At 41.6% G+C, this 21,333-nt stretch overlaps 1 protein-coding gene across 1 annotated transcript; it reads right to left on the bottom strand.

The window, feature by feature from the left end:
• Positions 1-12,691: 12,691 nt before the first annotated feature.
• On the bottom strand, positions 12,692-16,630 carry LOC132687871 (cystatin-C-like). The gene is made up of 3 exons (XM_060646468.2): positions 16,403-16,630; positions 13,655-13,768; positions 12,692-12,786 (listed from the first exon to the last, which is right to left on the bottom strand). Exons 1-3 carry the CDS (start codon positions 16,628-16,630, stop codon positions 12,703-12,705), a joined length of 426 nt encoding a protein of 141 aa, XP_060502451.2. The 3' UTR covers positions 12,692-12,702.
• Between the last annotated feature and the right edge of the window lie 4,703 nt (positions 16,631-21,333).

The raw sequence follows: 21,333 nt of genomic DNA, 5'->3' as shown, positions 1-21,333 counted from the left end.
TTGTCCCCCTCCCCTTTTTATATTATTTTTGATTCCTTTCCCTTATGTTCATCTGTTTTCTCTCTTAAAGTCCTCATATGAGTGAAGTCATATGATTTTTGTCTTTCTCTGACTAATTTCACTTAGCATAATACCCTCCAGTTCCATCCATGCAGTTGCAAATGGCAAGATTTCATTCTTTTTGATTGCCGAGTAATACTCCATTGTATGTATATATACCACATTTTCTTTATACATTCATCCACCCACTCTGAAAACAGTATGGAGTTTTCTCAAAAAACTAAAAATAGAACTACCCTATGACCCAGCAATTGCACTACTAGGCATTTATCCACGGGATACAGGTGTGCTGTTTCAAAGGGACACATTCACCCTCATGTTTATAGCAGCACTATCAACAATAGCCAAAGTATGGAAAGAGCTCAAATGTCCATCGATGGATGAATGGATAAAGCTTGCTGTGATTTTGATAGGAATTGCATTAAAACTATAGATTAATTTGGTGAGAATGGACATCTTTACTATGTCAAACCTTTTAATCTAGGAATTTAGCATATTTCTCCATGTATTTAAGTCTTCTTATTATTAACTTCTTTCACACCAATTTTGTAATCTTCAGAATACAGATCTTGGATATGTTGTGTTAAGATTACATCTAAGTATTGTATTCTCATTGAAGTGATTGTAAGTGGTATTTTTAAAATTTTTGTTTGTATATGGTCCTTGTTAGTATGTGATTGTTTTGTTTTTTTTTTAAATATGAAATTTAGTGTCAAATTGGTTTCCATACAACACCCAGTGCTCATTCCAACAGGTGCCCTCCTCAATACCCATCACCCACCCTCCCCCCTCCCCTCCCTCCCACCCCCCATCAACCCTCAGTGTATTCTCAGTTTTTAAGAGTCTATTATGCTTTGGCTCCCTCCCTCTCTAACTTTTTTTTTCCCTTCCCCTCTCCCATGGTCTTACCATATAAAAACATATGGTATCTGTCTTTCTCTGCCTGACTTATTTCACTTAGCATAACACTATCCAGTTCCATCCACATTGCTACAAAAGGCCATATTTCATTCTTTCTCATTGCCAAGTGTATTCCATTGTGTATATAAACCACAACTTCTTTATCCATTCATCACTTGGTGGACATTTAGGCTCTTTCCATAATTTGGCTATTGTTGAAAGTGCTGCTATAAACATTGGGGTACAAGTGCCCCTATGCATCAGCACTCCTGTATCCCTTGGGTAAATTCCTAGCAGTGCTATGGATTTTGGATATTGATCCTGAGTCCTGCAACATTGCTGAGCTCACCTGTTACTTTTGGTGTTTGATTGTTTGCATGTGTGCATTTTTGTTTGTTGTAGATTCCTTGGATTTTTTGATGTAACCAATGATATTATCTGCAAACACGGCTAGTTGTATTTTGTCTTTTCTGATCTGTATGCCTTTACATCTTTTCCTTGTCTAATTGTTGTAGGTAAATTCCCATTACTGTGATGAATAAATGTCATCAGAGCAGATACTTTTGCCTTAGTCCCAACATAGACGAAAAGATTCAGTCTTTCATTTTCCGCATGATATTAGCTGTTAATTTTAATAGATTTTTTTTAATCCAGTTAAGAAATTTCCTCTTCTGATTTACTAGAGAGAATTTCTCATGAAGCACCATTATATTTTGTCAAATGATTTTTCTGCATCAGCTGATGTGATAGTAATGATTTTATTTGTTAATCTGTTAATGTAATGGATGGATTGATTTTCAAATGTTGAATCAGCTTGCATACCAGGGATAAATCTCATTTGTTCACGGTGAATATATTTTCCTACATCGTTGGGTAAAATATGCTAATATTGGTATACTCCAGAAATGTGGCAGGTTCATTTCCACACCATGGCAAGAAAATAAATATGAAAAAAAAAACAATTATATACATATTTGGCTTTCTACTACACATAAAAGTTGTGTTTATGCTTACAGCAGTTTATTAAGTCTGCAATAGCATTATGTCTAAAGAAAAGCAATTAGAATACTTTAGTTAACAAGTAAGTACTTTATTGCTAAAAAATGTTAACCATCATCTGAGTTTGTGGTGAGTCATAATTATTTTGCTGGTGGAGGGTCTTGCCTTGGTGTTGACTGATAAGGGTGTGGTTATTGAAGGTTGGGGTGGCTGTGGCAATGTCTTAAAATAGGACAGCAAGGGAGTTTGCCACATTGATTGACTCTTAATTTCATGAACAATTTCTCAGTAACAGGCAATGCTGTTTGATTGCATTTTACCCACAGTAAAACTTTTAGAAATGGAGTTGATCCTTTAAAATTCTGCTACTGCTTTATCAGTCTATTCATATGTTATTCTAAATCCTTTGCTGTCATTTCAACAGTCTTCACAGACTCTTCACCAGGAGTAGATTCCTATATATTAATTTTGTATTTTGCAAACTTACTGAACTCATTGATCATTTCTAAGTGTTTTGGTGGAATCTTTACGGTTATATATACATAGTATTATGTCATTTGCAATATGAAAGTTCTAGTTTCCACATTTCAGTTTGGAACCTTATTATTTCTTTTTCTTATCTGACTACTGTGGCTAAAAATTTTATTGCCATGTTGAATAAAAGTGGTGAAAGTAGACAAATTTGTCTTGTTCCTGATCTTAGAAGAAAATCTCTCCATTTTTTTTATCCCATGTGGGGAAATGATATAACCAATAAGAGGTTAATATCTAAAATATTTAAAGCATTTATATAAATCAGCACTAAAATGCCAATAATCTTATTAAAAATGAACAAAGAACTGAATAGACATTTTTTTTTCAAAGAGGACACATATATGGCCATCAGATACATGAAAAGGAGCTCTCATCACTAATCATCAGGGGAATGCAAATGAAAACCACAATGAGATACCTTACACCTGTTAAGATTACTGAAGTAAAAAAAAAAGGCTATAAGAAGTGTTAGTAAGGGTATGATGAAAAACGAACACTCCTGCACTATTGGTGGGAATGTAAATTGGTGCAATGTGGAAAACAATGTAATGGTTTCTCAAAACATTTCAAAAGGAATCAGCACATGATGCAGTACTTTCACTACTGAGTGTTTTTCCAAAGGGGAAAAATTCACACTAATTTGAGGAGATACATGCACCTCTATAATGATGGCAGCATTATTTACAATAACAAGGATATAGAAGCAACCTCATTCTTCAGCCATCAATGAGTATGTGTATATATATGTAATCTCATATCTTCTTTATCTATTATCTATCTATCTATAATGAAAAAGAATGAAATTTTGCCATTTTCAACAACATGGATGGACCTAAATGGTGTAATGTTTAGTGAGGTAAGTCGGTCAGTGAAAGACTGACCACATGATTCACTCACATGTGGAGTTTAAGAAACAAAACAAAGAGAGACATAAAAAAAGAGACAAAAAAACAGACTTTTAAATACAAGTTATTGTTTGCTAGAGGGAAGTAGGTGGGTGGATGGGTGAAATAGGTGAAGGGGATTAACAGCACTGAAAAATGTATAGAATTATTGAGTCATTATATTTTATACCTGAAATGCTAATTATACTTCAATTAAAAAATAATAAAGCAAGAGACATGTGACTCTTCCTTTTACTAGAACACTAAAGGCCATTGTAGAATTATTAACTATTATTGAATTAATTCAGTATCATTGTGTGTCAGGGAATACAGAAACTTGGGAAGGAAAAGAAAGATGGGCATGTCATTGGAGCAGTCAGAACACACACAAAATTTATTGATTAAGTTTGCCATCTTATGTAAGCATGGTTCATGGTACCGCAAAATAATTACAATAACATCAAAGATCACTGATCACAGGTAACCATCACAAATTTAAGAATAAAAAAAGTTTAAAATGTTGCAAGAATTACCAAAATGTGACACAGAGACACTAAGCGAACATATGCTGTTGGAAAAATGGTTCTGATACACTTACTTGATACAGGGTTGCAATAATACTTTAATTAGTAAAACACACAATATTGTGATGTGCGATAAAGCATGAGGCAATAAAATGAGGTATGTTGGTACTTGGTATTGGACTTTGTGCCTAAGCTTGTAAAAGCTATTTGACTGTGTTTTTCTTTTTTTCTATTGTCCTTGTCTTATTTTGCCTTGTAGATGAGTAGCTTTTACTCCTTTTCTTTTTCCGGAAGAAATTGTGCAAAATTACTGTTAATTATTCTTTAGATGTTTGTTACAATTCATCAGGGAGACAATCTAGACCTGGGGATATTTTAAGTGGATTTTAAATTATGAACTCAGTTTCTTCAAAAAAAATTTAATGTTTATTTATTTTTGAGAGACAAAGACAGAGCATAAGTGGCAGAGGGGCAGAGAGGGAAGGAGACACAGAATTCATAGCAGGCTCAAGGCTCTTTGCTGTTAGCACAGAGCCCAATGCAGGGCCCAAACCCACAAACTGTGAGATTATGACCTGAGCTGAAGTCAGACACCTAACCGACTGAGCCACCCAGGCGCCCCTGAACCCAGTTTCTTTAACGGTACAGGGCTAAATTATATATGGTTGCTGTTTCATGTTGGTTGAGTTTTGGTGTTTGTGGGTTTTGCAGTATTGGTCTATTTGTTCTCAGTTGTGAAAGTTGTAATCATAAAACCATTCATAGAATACTGTTATTATCCCTTTAATGAATGTAGGTCTGTAGTGATAGCTATTGTGCTTATCTTGTGTGAATTAGCTCGCTGCTCCAGAGGTTGGACCACTAAGCTTGAGGCTGCACTTGGCAGCCTTCAAGAGAACTAAGGTGTTTCTGCCAATGTACCATGGCTTCAGAACTGATATATCTCCTTTCCCCTAGGAGACAATAATGGAGACCCTACCAAGGTCTCAAACTTCACTAATTGTCTCACTCACATAATTAGAGTCCCAATGCAGCTGGACATTGTGTTCTGCAGGAAACAGCTTTTTTTTTCAGATGATATATGAAAGATGCAGCTGGGCTAAGGCCATGGCCTTGCCCAAACTGTGATATCCAGGACTGATTCTCCATGGAAGATCTCAGATCTGAGGACCAGAAGCTGCTTGGTCTTCAGATGTCTTTCTTTTGACTTATTCTTCAATCAGTGGCTGAAACAGAGGTCTTTTATTTTTTATTTATTTTTGAGTTCTGGTCTTTTTGTTTTCTTCCTTTGCATATCAGGTTCCCCCCTGCCCCCAGGACATCTGTCCTCTCCAGGGAAACTTTAACTAAGTAACCAAAGTGGTCCAGGATGGAGGATAAAAAAAAAATGATGAGAAGTGATAGCTGTCTTACACTGTGTAGTACAGGAGGAGAGTCAGAAGTGTTTATTATTCCATCTAATTTCCACACAGATTCCAACTACTTCAACCTTGGGTGGCCGTGGTTTTAACCAGGGGATCATCTCTTATACTGTTAGTGTGGAGACTTCTGGGTCAGCAAACACGTTCTTTTACCTAACAGATAAGAAACAGAGTATGTGTGTTCCTAGGCATGTTAACCTGGATGCTTTACTTTGGGAGCTGTGTTGGGTCCATTGTATATGTTAACTCACCCAATGAAAGTGGGCCTTTTTCAAGTGTCTACTGTGTGCCTTAGCACAGGCCCTAGCCTGTTTTAGGTACATTAGTTCAGGAGCCATTGGGTAAAAGAGACATGTTACTACACTTCAGCAACTGAAAATGTCAGGGGAAAATTTAACAAGTATAGATGAGATTTTAAAACAATTATGGCTTCCTCAGGCCACAAGAGTAAGAGCTTGCTGAGTGTAGGGTTGTGGATATTAGAGTGTTACCTAGAATATAAAGAGTAGTAAGTAGAGCTAATATACAGGGAAACAGACAAAATGTATGGTGGTGTTGGAATGTCCAAGTGCTCACCATGATAGCCACACCACTCAAAGGAAAGTTCTAGCAATGTCCTTCATGACAAGCATAAAATATCCAACTTTAGATGTCCTCTAATTCTTCCATTGAGATCCTTGGTTTCCATACTCTCTGGGTTTAATGACACCATCTGTGTTATTTCCTAGTTAGGCTGACATGGCATAGAAGAAAAAAATATATATATATGTTACAGTTAGAATGGGCCATGATCTCATTAAAAATATTTCACCTTGGGGCTCCTGGGTGTCTCTGTCGGTTGGGTGACTGATTTTGGCTCAGGTCATGATCTCACGGTCCGTGAGTTCGAGCCCCGTATCGGGCTCTGTGCTGACAGCTCAGAGCCTGCAGCCTGTTTCGGGTTCTGTGTCTCCCTCTCTCTATGACCTTCCCCCATTCATGCTCTGTCTCTCTCTGTCTCAAAAATGAATAAACACTACAAAAAATTAAAAAAAAATATTTCACCTTGTTAAACCTCAGTTTGCCCATCTAACAAATGGAAATCATAGTCATGCCGGCTTACTATGATTGCAGGATATCATGCTAATTATCCTCTGATATGTGGAATGTCTGGCCATAATTCTCCACTTACTATGAAAATCTTAGGACTTGCCTACAGAGGTGTGGTTTGTTCCTCACCACAGTGTGGAGCCCCTCTTTCATTTCCTTTGTTTTGCCTTTCTTGTGCTCCCAGGGAGACAGAATTCACAGCTGGTTATAGCCCAGTGATTAGCAATGAAGGAGGACTTAAGAGGAAAGATCAAGACAGAATAAAATAAATTCTTGGTTCACTTCCTGAAACATGGACAGGATCTTGCCAGCTCTACTAAAGACTCTACTAAATTCTCTAAGCCCTTGAGAGCTTTATCCCATCTCTGTCTGCCTAATTCATTCTCTAGGAGACCAGTATGGTGGCATTTCTGACAATCAGGTTTAAAATTCCCTTTTTTTGTCGCATATTTCTTTTCCATGTTCATCTTGCTAAATTTAGTTTACTTCATAAAGCATTCCAACACATGAACTTAAGTTTCACAATGGGACATCTCAGATACAAAGTGGAATGGTTAATGAAACTCATTAATTTTCATGGCCAATGAAGGAAATGGACATATCACACCTTAGTAAGAGGCCATTATTCTGTTATGATTTTCAAATGATGAGAAATTTTATTTAAGAGACTTGAAGTCAGCTATTCACCATGGATTTCCTTTGGAAAATTATAGTCACATAATTTATTGTTATGTTTTTTCTTAAGCAGATCAATTTGGTTTTCTATTGGGAAAAATGAAGACATTCATTGAGTCTCTTCTGAGAAGCATTCTTTGTTCCCCGCTCTACAAATACATTTACTGAAATATTCAAACATATTTCAGATCTGGCTTACTAATGAACTCCATCAGCTACTAGCAAACCTAATATTCCAAATCTGTGATATGTAATGCTGACTAAACCATATGCAATTGTGAAATGTCATGTGTATGCTACTAAAATATACTCAATTACAGCGTCATGAGAAAGCCTTTGCTAGGACCACCCTCCTAAACCATTTCTGGATTCCTGACACTATGAAATGATTTGTTGTTTGGAACTGCTATGTTTTGGTCTATTTTTATGTATACACAGGTATAGATGACATATCCAGATTTTGATTATGCAAAAGTGGGATACTTCTATAACAGACAATCTAAACTGTGGGGATGTATCTGGAACTGGGAAATAAGAGTACACTTTCAGAATTTGCAGAGACCAATGGTGGAAGGCTAACCTGCCTTACTGGTACTAGAGTTTTAGACTTTGAGGAGCTCCCAGGGAAGGCAAAAAATAAAATAAGAAACTATATTGGAAACTAAAGGGAAGAAATTCTTATCCTGCAGGGGCAGAAAGTTGACCAAAAATAAAGCCTTCACTAATGTGGAAAGTCAAAGACATATCTAATGAACTGATGATTTAGCTGAAGATATTTCCAGCCAGAGACTTAAAGGTATCATCTGAAATTTTCTTGCTGTTTATTACATGCATGATGAAAGACATAATGTGCAGGATTAAAAAAATGAAATAAACAAATGAAAATATTAGGTGTTTCCTGGTTTTGAGGATTTGCAGCATCCAAATATGGGAAATGATGCTAAAATGAAGCCATGTCTTCCTAGCAGAGATCAAACCCAAGACACTATCAGGAAAGCATGATCAAGTATGAGACTAAGGAGATGACCGTGAAATTATTAAAACCTCAGGAAGACTATAGCTGGTTCCTCATGGTATTACTCAGTCACACAAAAGGCCCAGTACATGTTTAGTGGTGTGGGCATCTCACAGACATTTTTAATCAACCAAAACATCTCTAAAAAGTTGAGGATATTGTCTGTCAGCAGAAGCCCAAATTAGAGAATGGCTTCTTTTTAACATATTTTTGGTGTCACTTTTGTCTAACATTTGAAAAGAACCCCAATAAGAGTCATAAAATTTAAGAGAATTCTTTCAGGTGAAGCACTGTCTGCAGGGACTGAATGAGATGGAGACTGTATCATACACAGTAGTCTGTTTGTCCCCACAAATTCCACCAGTATGAAGTAAGCTGAGAAAAACACTCAACTGCAAATTGATGCTACTTTTGAGGGAAAAAGGACAAAGGACTCAGAGTTTGGACCAAGGATCCAAAGGGCAGAGTCAGCAGCCATGTAGAATGACATCTGGGCGGGAGTAGAACTGAGTACTAAGAAATGAGCTTCCAGTATTATTTCAGCTAGATTTCAGATCTATTACCCAGTGGTTTCTGTGTCCCTCCCATTTCACTCATTTTTTTTTAATAGACCATATGTTTGATGTTATAAACTTTACCATTTATTTTTTATTTTGTTTTTTAAATATGAAATTTATTGTCAAATTGGTTTCCATACAACACCCAGTGCTCATCCCAAAAGGTGTCCTCCTCAATTCCCATCACCCACCCTCCCCTCCTTCCCACCCCCCATCAACCCTCAGTGTATTCTCAGTTTTTAAGAGTCTCTTATGCTTTGGCTCCCTCCCTCTCTAACTTTTTTTTTCCCTTCCCCTCCCTCATGGTCTTCTGTTAAGTTTCTCAGGATCCACATAAGAGTGAAAACATATGGTATCTGTCTTTCTCTGTCTGACTTATTTCACTTAGCATAACACTATCCAGTTCCATCCACATTGCTACAAAAGGCCATATTTCATTCTTTCTCATTGCCAAGTAGTATTTCATTGTGTATATAAACCACAATTTCTTTATCCATTCATCACTTGGTGGACATTTAGGCTCTTTCCATAATTTGGCTATTGTTGAAAGTGCTGCTATAAACATTGGGGTACAAGTGCCCCTATGCATCAGCACTCCTGTATCCCTTGGGTAAATTCCTAGCAGTGCTATTGCTGGGTCATAGGGTAAATCTATTTTTAATTTTTTGAGGCACCTCCACACTGTTTTCCAGAGTGATTGCACCAGTTTGCATTCCCACCAACAGTGCAAGAGGGTTCCTATTTCTCCACATCCTCTCTAGCATCTATAGTCTCCTGATTTGTTCATTTTAGCCACTCTGGCATGAGGTGGTATCTGAGTGTGGTTTTGGTTTGTATTTCCCTGATAAGGAGTGATGTTGAGCATCTTTTCATGTGCCTGTTGGCCATCTGGATGTCTTCTTTAGAGAAGTGTGTATTCATGTTTTCTGCCTATTTCTTCACTGGATTATTTGTTTTTCAGGTGTGCAACAAGACAGCATGGTATTGGCACAAAAACAGACACATAGACCAATGAAATAGAATAGAGACTCCAGAATTGGACCCACAAAAATATGACCAACTAATCTTTGACAAAGCAGGAAAGAATATCCAATGGAAAATAAAGACAGTCTCTTTAACAAATGGTTCTGGGAGAACTGGACAGCAACATGCAGAAGAATGAAACTAGACCACTTTCTTACACCATTCACAAAAATAAACTCAAAATTGATAAAGAGCCTGAATGTGATACAGGAAACCATCAAAACCCTAGAGAAGAAAGCAGGAAAAAACCTTTCTGACCTCAGCTGAAGCAATTTCTTACTTGACACATCTCCAAAGGCAAGGGAATTAAAAGCAAAAATGAACTATTGGGACCTCATGAATATAAAACTTCTGCACTGCAAAGGAAACAATTAACAAAACTAAAAGGCAACTGACTGAATGGGAAAAGATATTTGCAAATGACATATCAGACAAAGGGCTAGTATCCATTTCACTCATTTTGAATGGAGGTGTTGATGGTAGTTACCCCATGGTATGATGCAGGTGTGTGAGCACAAAACTCACCTCTTCTGTTCACAGGTTGAGAGAAACTATACGTGAGGGGTCTCATTCTCACCTGGGTCTGTTTTAAAGGACAAATAGGTACACGTCGTGCTCTGTGCTGACAGCTCGGAGCCTGGAGCCTGTTTCGGATTCTGTGTCTCCCTCTCTCTGACCCTCCCCCATTCATGCTCTGTCTCTCTCTGTCTCAAAAATAAATAAACGTTAAAAAAATTATAAAGGACAAATAGGTAGATGTAAGCTGATGGGATAGTGTCAGTCTTATGAGAGTACTAGAAAGGCATGAGTTATTTTACATGCCTTAATGATGTGTATCAACCAACATGTCACAGAGGTCAGGCTATGGTATGGATATCATGGTCCCCAGTTAATATATACGTCTTAGTATTTATATCCCTGAGCAGTTTCCTCCCACATTGTCCTAGAGTTGGAAGGGAAGACGTGATGGCATGGACTTCTGAGATTAAGTGGTGAGAGACAGTAAGGTGGTGAGGTGGACTCACTTCTATGCCTGCTGAAGAAATCCATCTCACTGTTGGGCACGTGAGCAGGTGACCTTCTCAAGCTCATCAGGATTGCCATGGTGGGTATCACTCCCTGAGGGAAAGGGTTAGAATGCCGTAAAGCAGTACATTGCAGAAGAACAAACTAGGGCTAGTACATAGTTCATTGGAACCATGTGGTCATTCTGTCATAATTAAGGGATAGTGACTAGTTTGGAATTGATTGACTATAAATTCAGGTATTTACTCAGTAGCACTCAAAAGCTGTGTGACATGGTTTCCACCTGGGTGGTTGAGCCACTGCACTTGAGCATTGCATGGGTATAGAGTAGCATCTGTCCCTTGGTCACAGTGGCTACCATTTCCCTATCCTCAAGGTTACATGGACACATTCTGCATTTCACTGGTATGATCATTTGTCTGCTGTCTTTGTTGCCTCCATAGCCAGGAAGATGTTCTTGCACATATAGAAGTCCTTAGGATATATACTCAGCAAACTCTGAATGGTAGCCAGCAACGTCTGTCCTTACTGAACACTGAAATGACTCTAATGAGAAATGTTATCCTACAAAGTAGGATGGCCTTGGATATTATTACTGCCTCAAAGGATGGAACCTATGTCATCATGCAAACAGGATGTTGTATATTCATAACTGATGAATCTGCTAATGTATCATCTTTATTAAATCACATGAAGATACAAGTTAATGGCCTGAGAGATCCAATCCCAATTTCAAGGGACCTAATAAATAAATTATTTGGGTCCTGGTGCTCTTGGTAGAAAAAAACTTCATTGATTCTGGAAATTATTGTCTTAAATGTGTTTTGCCTTGCATGTGCCTCTATTTTTGCTATGGCATCTGCCTCTAATGCAGCCAGAGATCCACCAAAAGAATCATCTCTAGGCTAATGAAACCCCTTGCTAACATCTGTGTCCACTGCAGAAGAAAGGACTATGAGATTGTAAGAGAGAGTCATGAGGGGTGGAGTGTTGGAGAATGTCATAAAAAAGACAGGACCACCAATTGATCCATGACCTGAACTTGAGCACTCAGAAGACTCAGCACACCTACACCTGTCCTTGGATATGTGTTCCTCTTGCTTTTCTTGATCCCAGAGGCAGCTCTAAGGACACAGTCTTGAGACAGTGATGTGGAGTTGGTTTTACTCTTTCTAATGTAACCGAGCTGATTCTGACCTTGATTGACCTTGATCCTAATTGGTATTTCCACAATCAGTTACATATACATACTTAAACTTTTAGTCTTTGTCTCCTGTAGGTGCTTGAGCAAAAAGGTAGGCATAAATCAATATTTATTTTGTCTCTAGGGTATTTTACCAGTGAAAATCACAACAGGAGTGTGATAGGCTCAGCACACATGGTTGAACTTTATTTCCTGGCCGAGCCCTGTTCAGGGTGGCCGTAGGCTATGGGTTCTATCTGAACTCTTCCTTCTGCCCATTCCTGTTCTGAATTCTTTTCAAACACAGCAGTCAAGTTTCCAGAATGAGCAGCTTATGTCCCCTCCTTTTCCCTGTGTGATTACCATAGCTGAAGGGCTGGTTTTCCAGCCTGTCTCTGATTCAATCATCCTAAGAAATGGTAGCATGCTCCCCTCACAATCCCACCACCATGGCCCTGTCAGCTTTCAGCTCTTACTCTGCCTTCTAGAGCCATTGGGACCAGGAGCTCTTTTTAAAGGAATTACTCAAACCCTTCTTCTGTGTATATATCCAAGATAATTAATAAGCCAAAATTAGCTGATGTTAGTGTTTATTGATTAAGATAGAGCAGAACACTTGCACTACATCTGGTGCATTTGGAAAGCAATTAAAAGAAAGGAGGTAGAGTCACTAAGCTGTCCAAAAATGCCCCAGAACCCTTTATTTGTCTCCTGGTGCTGGCACACTAAGGGGACTTTCACCTGGGCAGGGTCAAAAGCTTAGCAGCTCTACAAGGAGGATGATAGTGTGAAGGGGCCTGTCACGGGGTCCTCTATGCATCGTGGCAGCGGGACTTCACCAGGGATTTCTCGCTCCGCCAGGGGACAGTGTATATCTGGAAGGAGCAGAGCTTTTTCTGTGAAAAGGAAAAGAAATGGACAGTTATGGTTACAGTCCAAAAGGAAAATACCCAGGCTGATGAAGTCAGAAGAGCAGATGGAGAATGGTGGAGGTTGGACATTCAGCTCCCACCCTACAAAACCCCATAACACTATGCAGGGCTCTGCATTACCTCCCAGTCACCATGCCCATGGCTTCAAATCCAGGAGGTTGGATCCTGCCCCCACCCCCACCCGCAGGTTGCTACATGGTCAATGTACCCCCACAGCCCTTTTGGGAGAAGACTGTGGAAGGCCCCAGAGCCCCTAATAGACAGGGCACTGCCCCCAAGTTCCCTGACTTCCAGTGGGCCACACTAGGACAGGTGCAGAGGGAGGGATCCAGGGACTGTGACCAAGACTAAAACACACACACACACACACACACACACACACACACACAGGTGCGTGTGTGAAGGAAGTAGGGTGTGGGGGCTGGCAGACAAAAGAAGTGCAAATTTCATGCAAAGACAAGATCCCCAAGAACCAGCCAGGCCTAGGCAGCATCAGAGGGTTTCTGCCCCTCACAGGCCTCGAATTTCCAGTCTTTTCAGGCAGCTGAGGCGGAGATTAAAGACCTCTTTCTCCCCAGCAAACACCCCACAGCTGCTTCCTCTGTCCCACCAGCAATGGCCCAGAAACACATGAAGCTCCACTTTTCCAGGCAAAGTTCCCCATATAAATTCGAATTAGTAGCATGCAAACACATGCACCCTTCCCCTACCCACACACTGACACCTGCACACCCCTAGCCCGAGCAGTCACACGTGATGCACCCCACAGACACAGGCTCACTCCCACCCCTCCTCCCTGCTTGGCTGCCCCTGGCCCCCATCAGGCACATACCCTCAGCAAGTCTGGCTGCTCATAGAAGGGACAGCTCTCTTTGTTGGGCTCGGACTTGGTGCATTTGGTTCGGCCTATCTCCACATCCAGAAAATAGTTTATTCCAGCCACAACCTGTACATGGGGAGAGCAGGGTTTGCTCACAACACCTGATAATTTTACATACACAGTTACCCTTCTGCTATCGGGCCCTCACACCAGCATTTATGCTGCCAAAACAGGTACCCCAGAAACTCACAGCCACCTCCTGAGGGCTGGCCCAGTGGCTATAAACAACCAACTTTGTAACTGATTCACAGAGAAGTTCCACAAGGTCTCAGGCTGACAGAGGGACAAGAAGCAGTAAGATGGAAGGTGGAAGCCAGGGACCAAAATTCTGTTAACTGGGTTTGGAGAGGGAGGCTCAGTCTGGGGAGCCAGCAGGGCTTGGGTTAATAAACCTCTCCCGCGCCAGGAGCCAGGGCAGGGACTAAGCCCACAGTAAGGGCTCTTGTGCTGCAACAGATTCTGGATCAGGTTCAGGAAGATGGTCATGTAATGGATACATGTAAGCTAAATTCCAGTTACATGGGTCAACCCCATAGATATTTACATTTCCTCAATGCAGCTCGGTTTATTTATTTCCTCAGTTCACACTAGGAAATGAGACGCCTCTCTCCCTTTGTCTCTATGCCTCTGTCTCTCTGTCTCTGTTTCTCTCTCTCTCTCACACACACATGCACACATACATACACACATTTTAAGCTAATAAAAGGCTGGCCCTGCCGTCATATGTTTTAACTTTTATATATGATGGGGATATTTCTAAAGTGTGTCACACACCTGCCTGTCTTTTACATTTGGGGTTGCAGGAGAGAATGAATCCTGTCCTCATACAGGGCATCTCACAGACATGCAGATCAGAACTTGGAGAAGCATGGGATGAGGGCCCGGGACCAGGCTCCACACACTACCTGATGGAGTCACAGGTATATCCTGGGATCCCTCTGGTGTCAGTTTTCTACACAGACCCATGAGCTGTGATGCCAAGATAGTGTCACACTTAAGAGGAGCAGACTGGCAGGGAACCAGTGAACAGGGAGCACATGCCCCGTTCAAAGGACACAGTGCCAGCCAAATGCTGCAGGAGAAGAAATGGTCTATTCTTGGCCCACCTTTTGAAGTTTCAAGAGAAGGAGGATGAGCCCAAAATGCTGGCATGCACTACCAGGCTTTCATTGCTGTGAGGTTCTATTCTACTCTCAAATGGGCCCCAGGTCAGCTGGCCCAAATCCTCACCCTCCTTAGAGTCTGCAAAGCCCAGTGGCCCTTCCTGAGACTCCCTCTCACCCCCTTATGGACTCTGATGACTATACTCTTTATCTAACCAGATCTCCAGGACAGGTTAGAAGAGGCAGGGTAGTTGTGGTCCTTTCTACCCCAGTCATGACACCTCTACCTCTGGGTGTTGGTGATGATGAGACAATATTTGGATGGGGAATGAGATGTCACATCCAAGAGGCTGCTGCCATGGATGTGACCTGTCAAAGGAAGCAATACTTTGGGCCTTTCCTCCAGGATCTGAGGACAGGTTTGGATTTTTACGCCAGTTCCTCTACTCAGGGATACATTGGGTACCACAGGCTAGCTCATCACCCTATCTGTCTTTGCTGACAACATGGGTGCTCAGGGAACAAAGGGCCCTGCCTAATGGAGGATGATTGGTGTGGGCCCTAAACTCCATTACACAATGAGGACATATAACGTAGGTTAGTTTAGAGGAACCTGGTGAGGGGAGGCAGGGAGGACAAACCACTTCTTCATGACCTGAATCTCATGTCAGGGAAACATCAGACCAATCCAAACTGAGCCCCAGTAGGAAAAACAATGGGCCAGACCCTTCAAAAATGTCAAGATCATAGATGGAGGGGCTGCTCCAGAGTAAAGGAAGCTGCAGGACAGAGGCTGCTGCACATGACCTGGCAGTCCTGGGTATAAGGGACATCAGTGTGATAATCAGTGACATATGGATGAAGTCTGTGGATTGGAGGATTGTATCAGTGTTGATTCTGATTTCCAAAACTGTTGTGGTCATGTGAGAAAATGCCCTTGCTTCTAGGAAATGTACACTGAGGTGTTAATTCAAAATGTTCAGAAAAACAAATGCATATATCCCACATACAACATTTGATAATCTAGGTAGGAATATAAAGAGATTTTATGAACTATTGTTGCAATTGCTCTGCAAGTCTGAAACTGTGCTCCAATAAAAAGTTAAAGGAAAAAGTGCTTAAAAATTCATTCAGTGGCAGAGCCAGGAGGGCAGCCAAGTGTGGGGCCTGATTTTCCTCTGCTTGTGATCATTTAATTGACAGCTCACACTGAAGTCCGTGTCCTGTGAGGCTGGGGCACAGATCTAAGGGGACTGGACAGGGGTCCTGACACTCACACTTCTGTTCTCTGGCCAGGTTGGCACTTGAAATCACCAAAGAAGGCCATTGCTGTGACCTGGTCTGCAGCCTGGGTCCCAGGCACTCTGGTGTCCTTGTAGGGGAAGGGCTGTGGTGAACACAAAAGACTGGACACAGCCTGCTGAGAAGCACTGGAGTGTCCTCTGTCCCAGTACTCCTGCTAGGGTTTCAGAGAGCAACCCCTCCAGCCAGACACAGGGACAGAAAGGGATGGCCATGCCATGAGGCCACACCCCTCTGCTCAGGGCCCAGTCCCCACAGGTCTACCAGGGGCACTTGGGTGGTGGAGGGGACTCACCTGCTTTTGGGCACCCTTCACCTGCAGCACACGGCTGTAGTTCTCATCGTTGCTTGCCTTGTTGTACTCGCTGAGGGCAAATTTTAGTGCCTCCTGCACATCCTTGTCATTGACATCTGCATCCCATGGGGCTCCGACTTTGGAGTTTCTCTGGGAGTTCACAGCCAGGGCCAGGGCCAGGGCCAGGGCAGCCAGCAGGAGCAGGGGACTGTGCAGGTGCTGGGCCATAGCGTGCTGAGAGGCAGAGGAAGCTCAGAAGGGAGAGATCTAGAGCGAGTGATCACCACCTCTCTGGTCACCCTGCTTTTATTCCCCCCATCACCACCCTGGGGCTGCCCACCCCTCCCAGGCTCCTCCTCTTCCACTCCCTTCCACTTCACCTTCAATCTGTCCCTGTCAGGACCTGTTGTCTGTCCTCTCCTATTTTTTTATTCCCTAGCCAACCTGTTATTAAATTGTTTTATTATTATTATTTTGTTCTCTACTGCTAGACTTTTAGGCTGTTACCATTTTGTGTGTATTTGTGTGTTCTTCCTTTTGTTTCAGTGGAGGTTTGTTGTTGTCATTGTTTGTTTTTGTAATAAGTAATCCTGTCATACACATTATTGTAGGAAATACATTTCTTTGGGCATATGTTGGATTATTTTCTTCCTAGAATTGGTATTACTCCTTCAGGCTACAAAGATATTTGGATACAGGTGGTAAAAAAAGAAAGAAATGCCTTACTCCAAACCAATAAATGGACTCTTAACTATGGAGAACAAACTGACAGTTACCAGAGGGGAGGTGGTGGGGGGATGAGGGAAATAGGTGATGGGGATTAAGGAATGCACTTGTGATGTACACTGGGTGATGTATGGAAATGTTGAATCATATTGTACACCTGAAACTGATATTATACTGTATGTTAACCAAATTGAATTTAGATAAAAAGTTAAAAAAAAAGAAAAGATATCCCTGACTCAATCAGGTTCAAACAGTGAAGAGAATGTTCTTGGTTCACAGCAGCATTTTGTGCGTCATTTTGTTTGCAAATATCTAAAAGTGCAGGTGTCCTCAGTGGTGTGATGCTGGGCCTGAGACCCTGGGTGGTGTCCCCTGATGGTCTCTTCTTCTTATATATACTAGTCTTGTACCTGAATCACACCATGGCAGATCCACTTTGCACTTAGTTATCTTCCATGAAAAATGGTATCAGTTCCTGAGATGTGCTATTCATCATTCACTGATATAGTAGGTACTCACAGAACACTTGATGTCAGATGCTGACTTTAGGAAGAAGGTAAAAGCTCAGTTCCTGCCCTCCAGAAGTCCTGGGTCTGATGAGGAGAAAGACATAAACAGGTACTTCAACACGACAAACTGACCCAGATTGCAGGAAGATAAGAGTCCAGGGCTCCAGATTCTGCCTGGCCTGTCTCTCCAGGGTTCTCTTCAGGTGGATTTGAAAGGGCAGTATGATCTTGATTCTTTCCTTAATTCCAAGACACGGGGAGAATTGTTTATCTCTCCTGGTCTAGATATGAAGAAATTCCAGTCTGGCCTCATCCCCAAGAACCTCATCCAGGCCTCTCCTAAGGGGTTCACCCAGGATCAGGCCTCGTACCTCTTTTCTTTTCTAGGTGTGCTCCTTCCCTCAGAGTCTTGTCCAGTCTGGTGACTTTAATACCAGCTCTGCACCCACAGTGTCACCAGATAGCTCCAGCTCAAAACTGCCACCTTAAGTCCTGTGATGTTCTGATTTATAACAGGATGTGTATTTGGTTTTAGTCCTTGATTCTGGCACAGAGCTCCTAAAACCCTGGAGATTTCCTAAGTGATGAGAGCACAAAAGTGTCTCCTGTGATGTTAATTAAGTGACTTTTGGACCCACAGCAAAGGAGTCCAGGGAATTGTGATTGGAGAGTTGGAAATTTCAGTCCCACCCACCCAGACATCCAGGGAGGGGAGGAGTTGGGAACTGAATCAGTTCCAATGACCAAAGATTTAATCAATCATAACTATATAATGAAGTCTCCATAAAATCCCCAAATCTCAGAACTGGGTCCTAAGAGCTTCTGGGGTGATGATTGGAGATTAGTCTACTTCCAGAGGCCATGGATACTCAGGGAACTTTCTCCACACCTTCCATGTACATCTCTTCCTTCTGGCTGTTCTGAGTTAAACCGTTTTATAATAAGTCATTTAATGATAATGTTTCTTGAGTTTTATGCATCATTTCGGAAAATTAATCAATCCAAGGGGTGGGTCATCGGAAATTCCAATTTCTATCAGGGTAGTCAGAAGCACATGTGATAGTCTGGACATGTGACTGGCATCTGATGTATGTGTGTGTGTGTGTGTGGGGGGGGGGGGTGATGTCTTTTAGGATTGAGTCCTTAACCTATTGGGTCTGATGCTATTACCAGGTAGATTGTGTCAAAATTGAGTTAAATTATAGGACACCCAGCTGGTATTGGAGCATGGCTTGGTGTTGTGGGATAAATACTTACACATCTAAATTGGATGATTAGAATCTTATTAATTGGTGCCAGGATACTACCTCTGAATCCAGCTGATGGTCTTTCTACTTACTTGGGTGACCCAATACACCCTAAGCTACCCATGCCCCAAAGTGCACTATGGATTTATCTTTCCCTCCATTGCTCAAGTGTTCTGTACTTTAATAAGGGTTGTTACTTGGTCAGCCCTCCAGGGGACCATTCCTGACATTACCGTTTAAAATTGGGACCACTACGCAATCTTCTCCACCTCTCATCCTTTCCTGGTTGGTTGGTTGGTTGGTTTATTTATTTATTTATTTATTTATCAATTGAAACTTCTGTTTTGTTGGGTTGTTTGTTTTTCTCCCTTTCTGTCTCCCATTAAAATGTGAGCTGATTTTTTTTTTTTTTTCTGTTTTGTTCACTGTAGTATCCAGTGGCTGGAACATAACTGGGGCAGGTTAGTATTGTCTGAATTAATGCATGAACTGGATTAGTGTTCTTAAGCTTGTCTTTGTTGTTGAGAAAATGGTGTCAATATAGCTAATGTCTTATAGAATGAAAATTCATTTAAGTAATACAGGGAAGGAGAATCCACAGGGATGTAGAAAAAAGAGGTAAAGTTGAAAAGAGCAGGTTCCCTTCCTCTGAGCATATGTTACATTTTTTCTGTGAGTTTTGTTTTGAAGCCTCTTTCTGAGACCTGATTGTCTCCTGGCAAATGTAACTTGTAATGGCAGCTTTTTGATGTAACCATTGTCATAGTCTATGGGCATTAAATATGTACACTGGTAGTGTGAAATGGGTCAAGACACTAGTTTGAAGTCCACAGTTAGAAGCCAGTGTTTTGGCTGAATTATACCAGAGTAACTGATTTGAAAAGTGTCTAGTTAAGAGCAATGGGTGGTTGCTTGTGTCTAGGCAGCCTGGTCCTGAAGAGGATTCAGAACAAATCTCAGAGGGTCCCCAAGAGGGGGCCTGATGGCAGAGCATATGGGAGAGTCCAAGGCACCCACACACCACCCAGACTCAGCTTGGGATGTTTTCACCTGTTGCTTCCTGCTGTTGAGTCACACTTGAGGGTCACTGTTCCTGCAGTACTTGGTGAAGGAGAACCTCATCCTAGCAATAGATCTTAGGCCTTTCTTCCTTCTCTCACTCCCTCCCTTCCCACCCCAATTCTATCTTCTCTCAATCATTGATCTCTGTCTCCTGCATAAGTAGGCAGAATTGCCCCTTGACCCCATTCTGTGGCACAGGACCTCCCTCCTCTGTAGCCTTGGGGTCAGGACAAAGGGAACAGCACACAGCCTGCCTGAGGCTGACATCCATGATAGTTGTGTCTCTGAGAGGCTGGCTCACAGTCCAGCCAGCAGTTCTCTCCCTGGTCATGAAGCAGAATCCTCTGGCTGCCATTGAAAGCCAGGCACTACCTCAGAGTTTCTAGTCACTACTCCATGGTGGGGGTAAGGCATCCATAGAGTTAATTGTCTGCAGGTGATTCTAGAACAAAGCAATGGACATCAAGGGCCATGGGCTAAAGGTCAAAGCACATGAGTCAGGGAGTTAATCCTTCCTGGGTCTGAAAATCACACCAAGGTGTCTGCAATCAAGGATGCCAGGGATCTGTGGCTGCAAAGTTTCTTTTAAGCTTGTGCCAGAAGGACTTTGAGGTTTTGTTTGGGATGCTACCAAGCCCTCTGGTTGTAATGGAAATTGAACAGCAGAGGCAGGTGAACTCAGTGTCCATGGAACAGGGATGAAGCTGTGGTTACAGGTCACTGGTTGGATCCAAATGCCACATAGAGCTTGACTGAAGTTGCAGAACAAGTCAATCCTTCTAACCTATTACAATGCATACACTCACATCATACCATATATTTTTATTTTTACCAAAAATCAGCACTCAGTGAATTTGGGCTGCAAATCTTATGAAAATCATAACAAGTTTGGCTCCGAAGTGCAAGCTACTCAGGGACTTCTGTTTGGAGTCAGAGGGAGGGTGGGGAGTCAGGACCAGTCTCTGAAATATCAGCCTTAAGGCAAACATTGTCTCAGAATGCTGCTTGTCTTTGTTGACCAGCTGAACACTCACCAAATATTACCCATAATTTACCAGTCAGAAGTCTCATTCTGGCCCCATGGCTGTACTGACCCAATTCCTTTGGTGGGTAAGAGTCCAAGGGCTCTAATGGAAAAGTGTGGTCAAAAGATATGTGGCAGAAAGGTCAACCTGTGACTATGTGGGTTTCTTCCTAAATTTACCACCAACATGTTTAGGAAATTTAATTCCCTCTGGCTCTGAGGCCATGAGAATGTGTCGGAAGAGGGTGATGATGCAGGGCAAGGGTGGGAATAAAGGGTAGGAGGCTTGATCTGAGGAGGCAGGGAAGTGAATGCTTTGAAGGTAAGCTCTTGTTTACAAAACATTGCACCAGATCTTCTTAT

The sequence above is a fragment of the Panthera onca genome, chromosome A3 (genome assembly GCF_046562875.1).
Source record: "Panthera onca isolate mPanOnc1 chromosome A3, mPanOnc1 haplotype 2, whole genome shotgun sequence".
Lineage (NCBI taxonomy): Eukaryota > Metazoa > Chordata > Mammalia > Carnivora > Felidae > Panthera > Panthera onca.
Note: the sequence above shows the minus strand (reverse complement) of the source record. Positions and strands in the feature narration are given on the sequence as shown.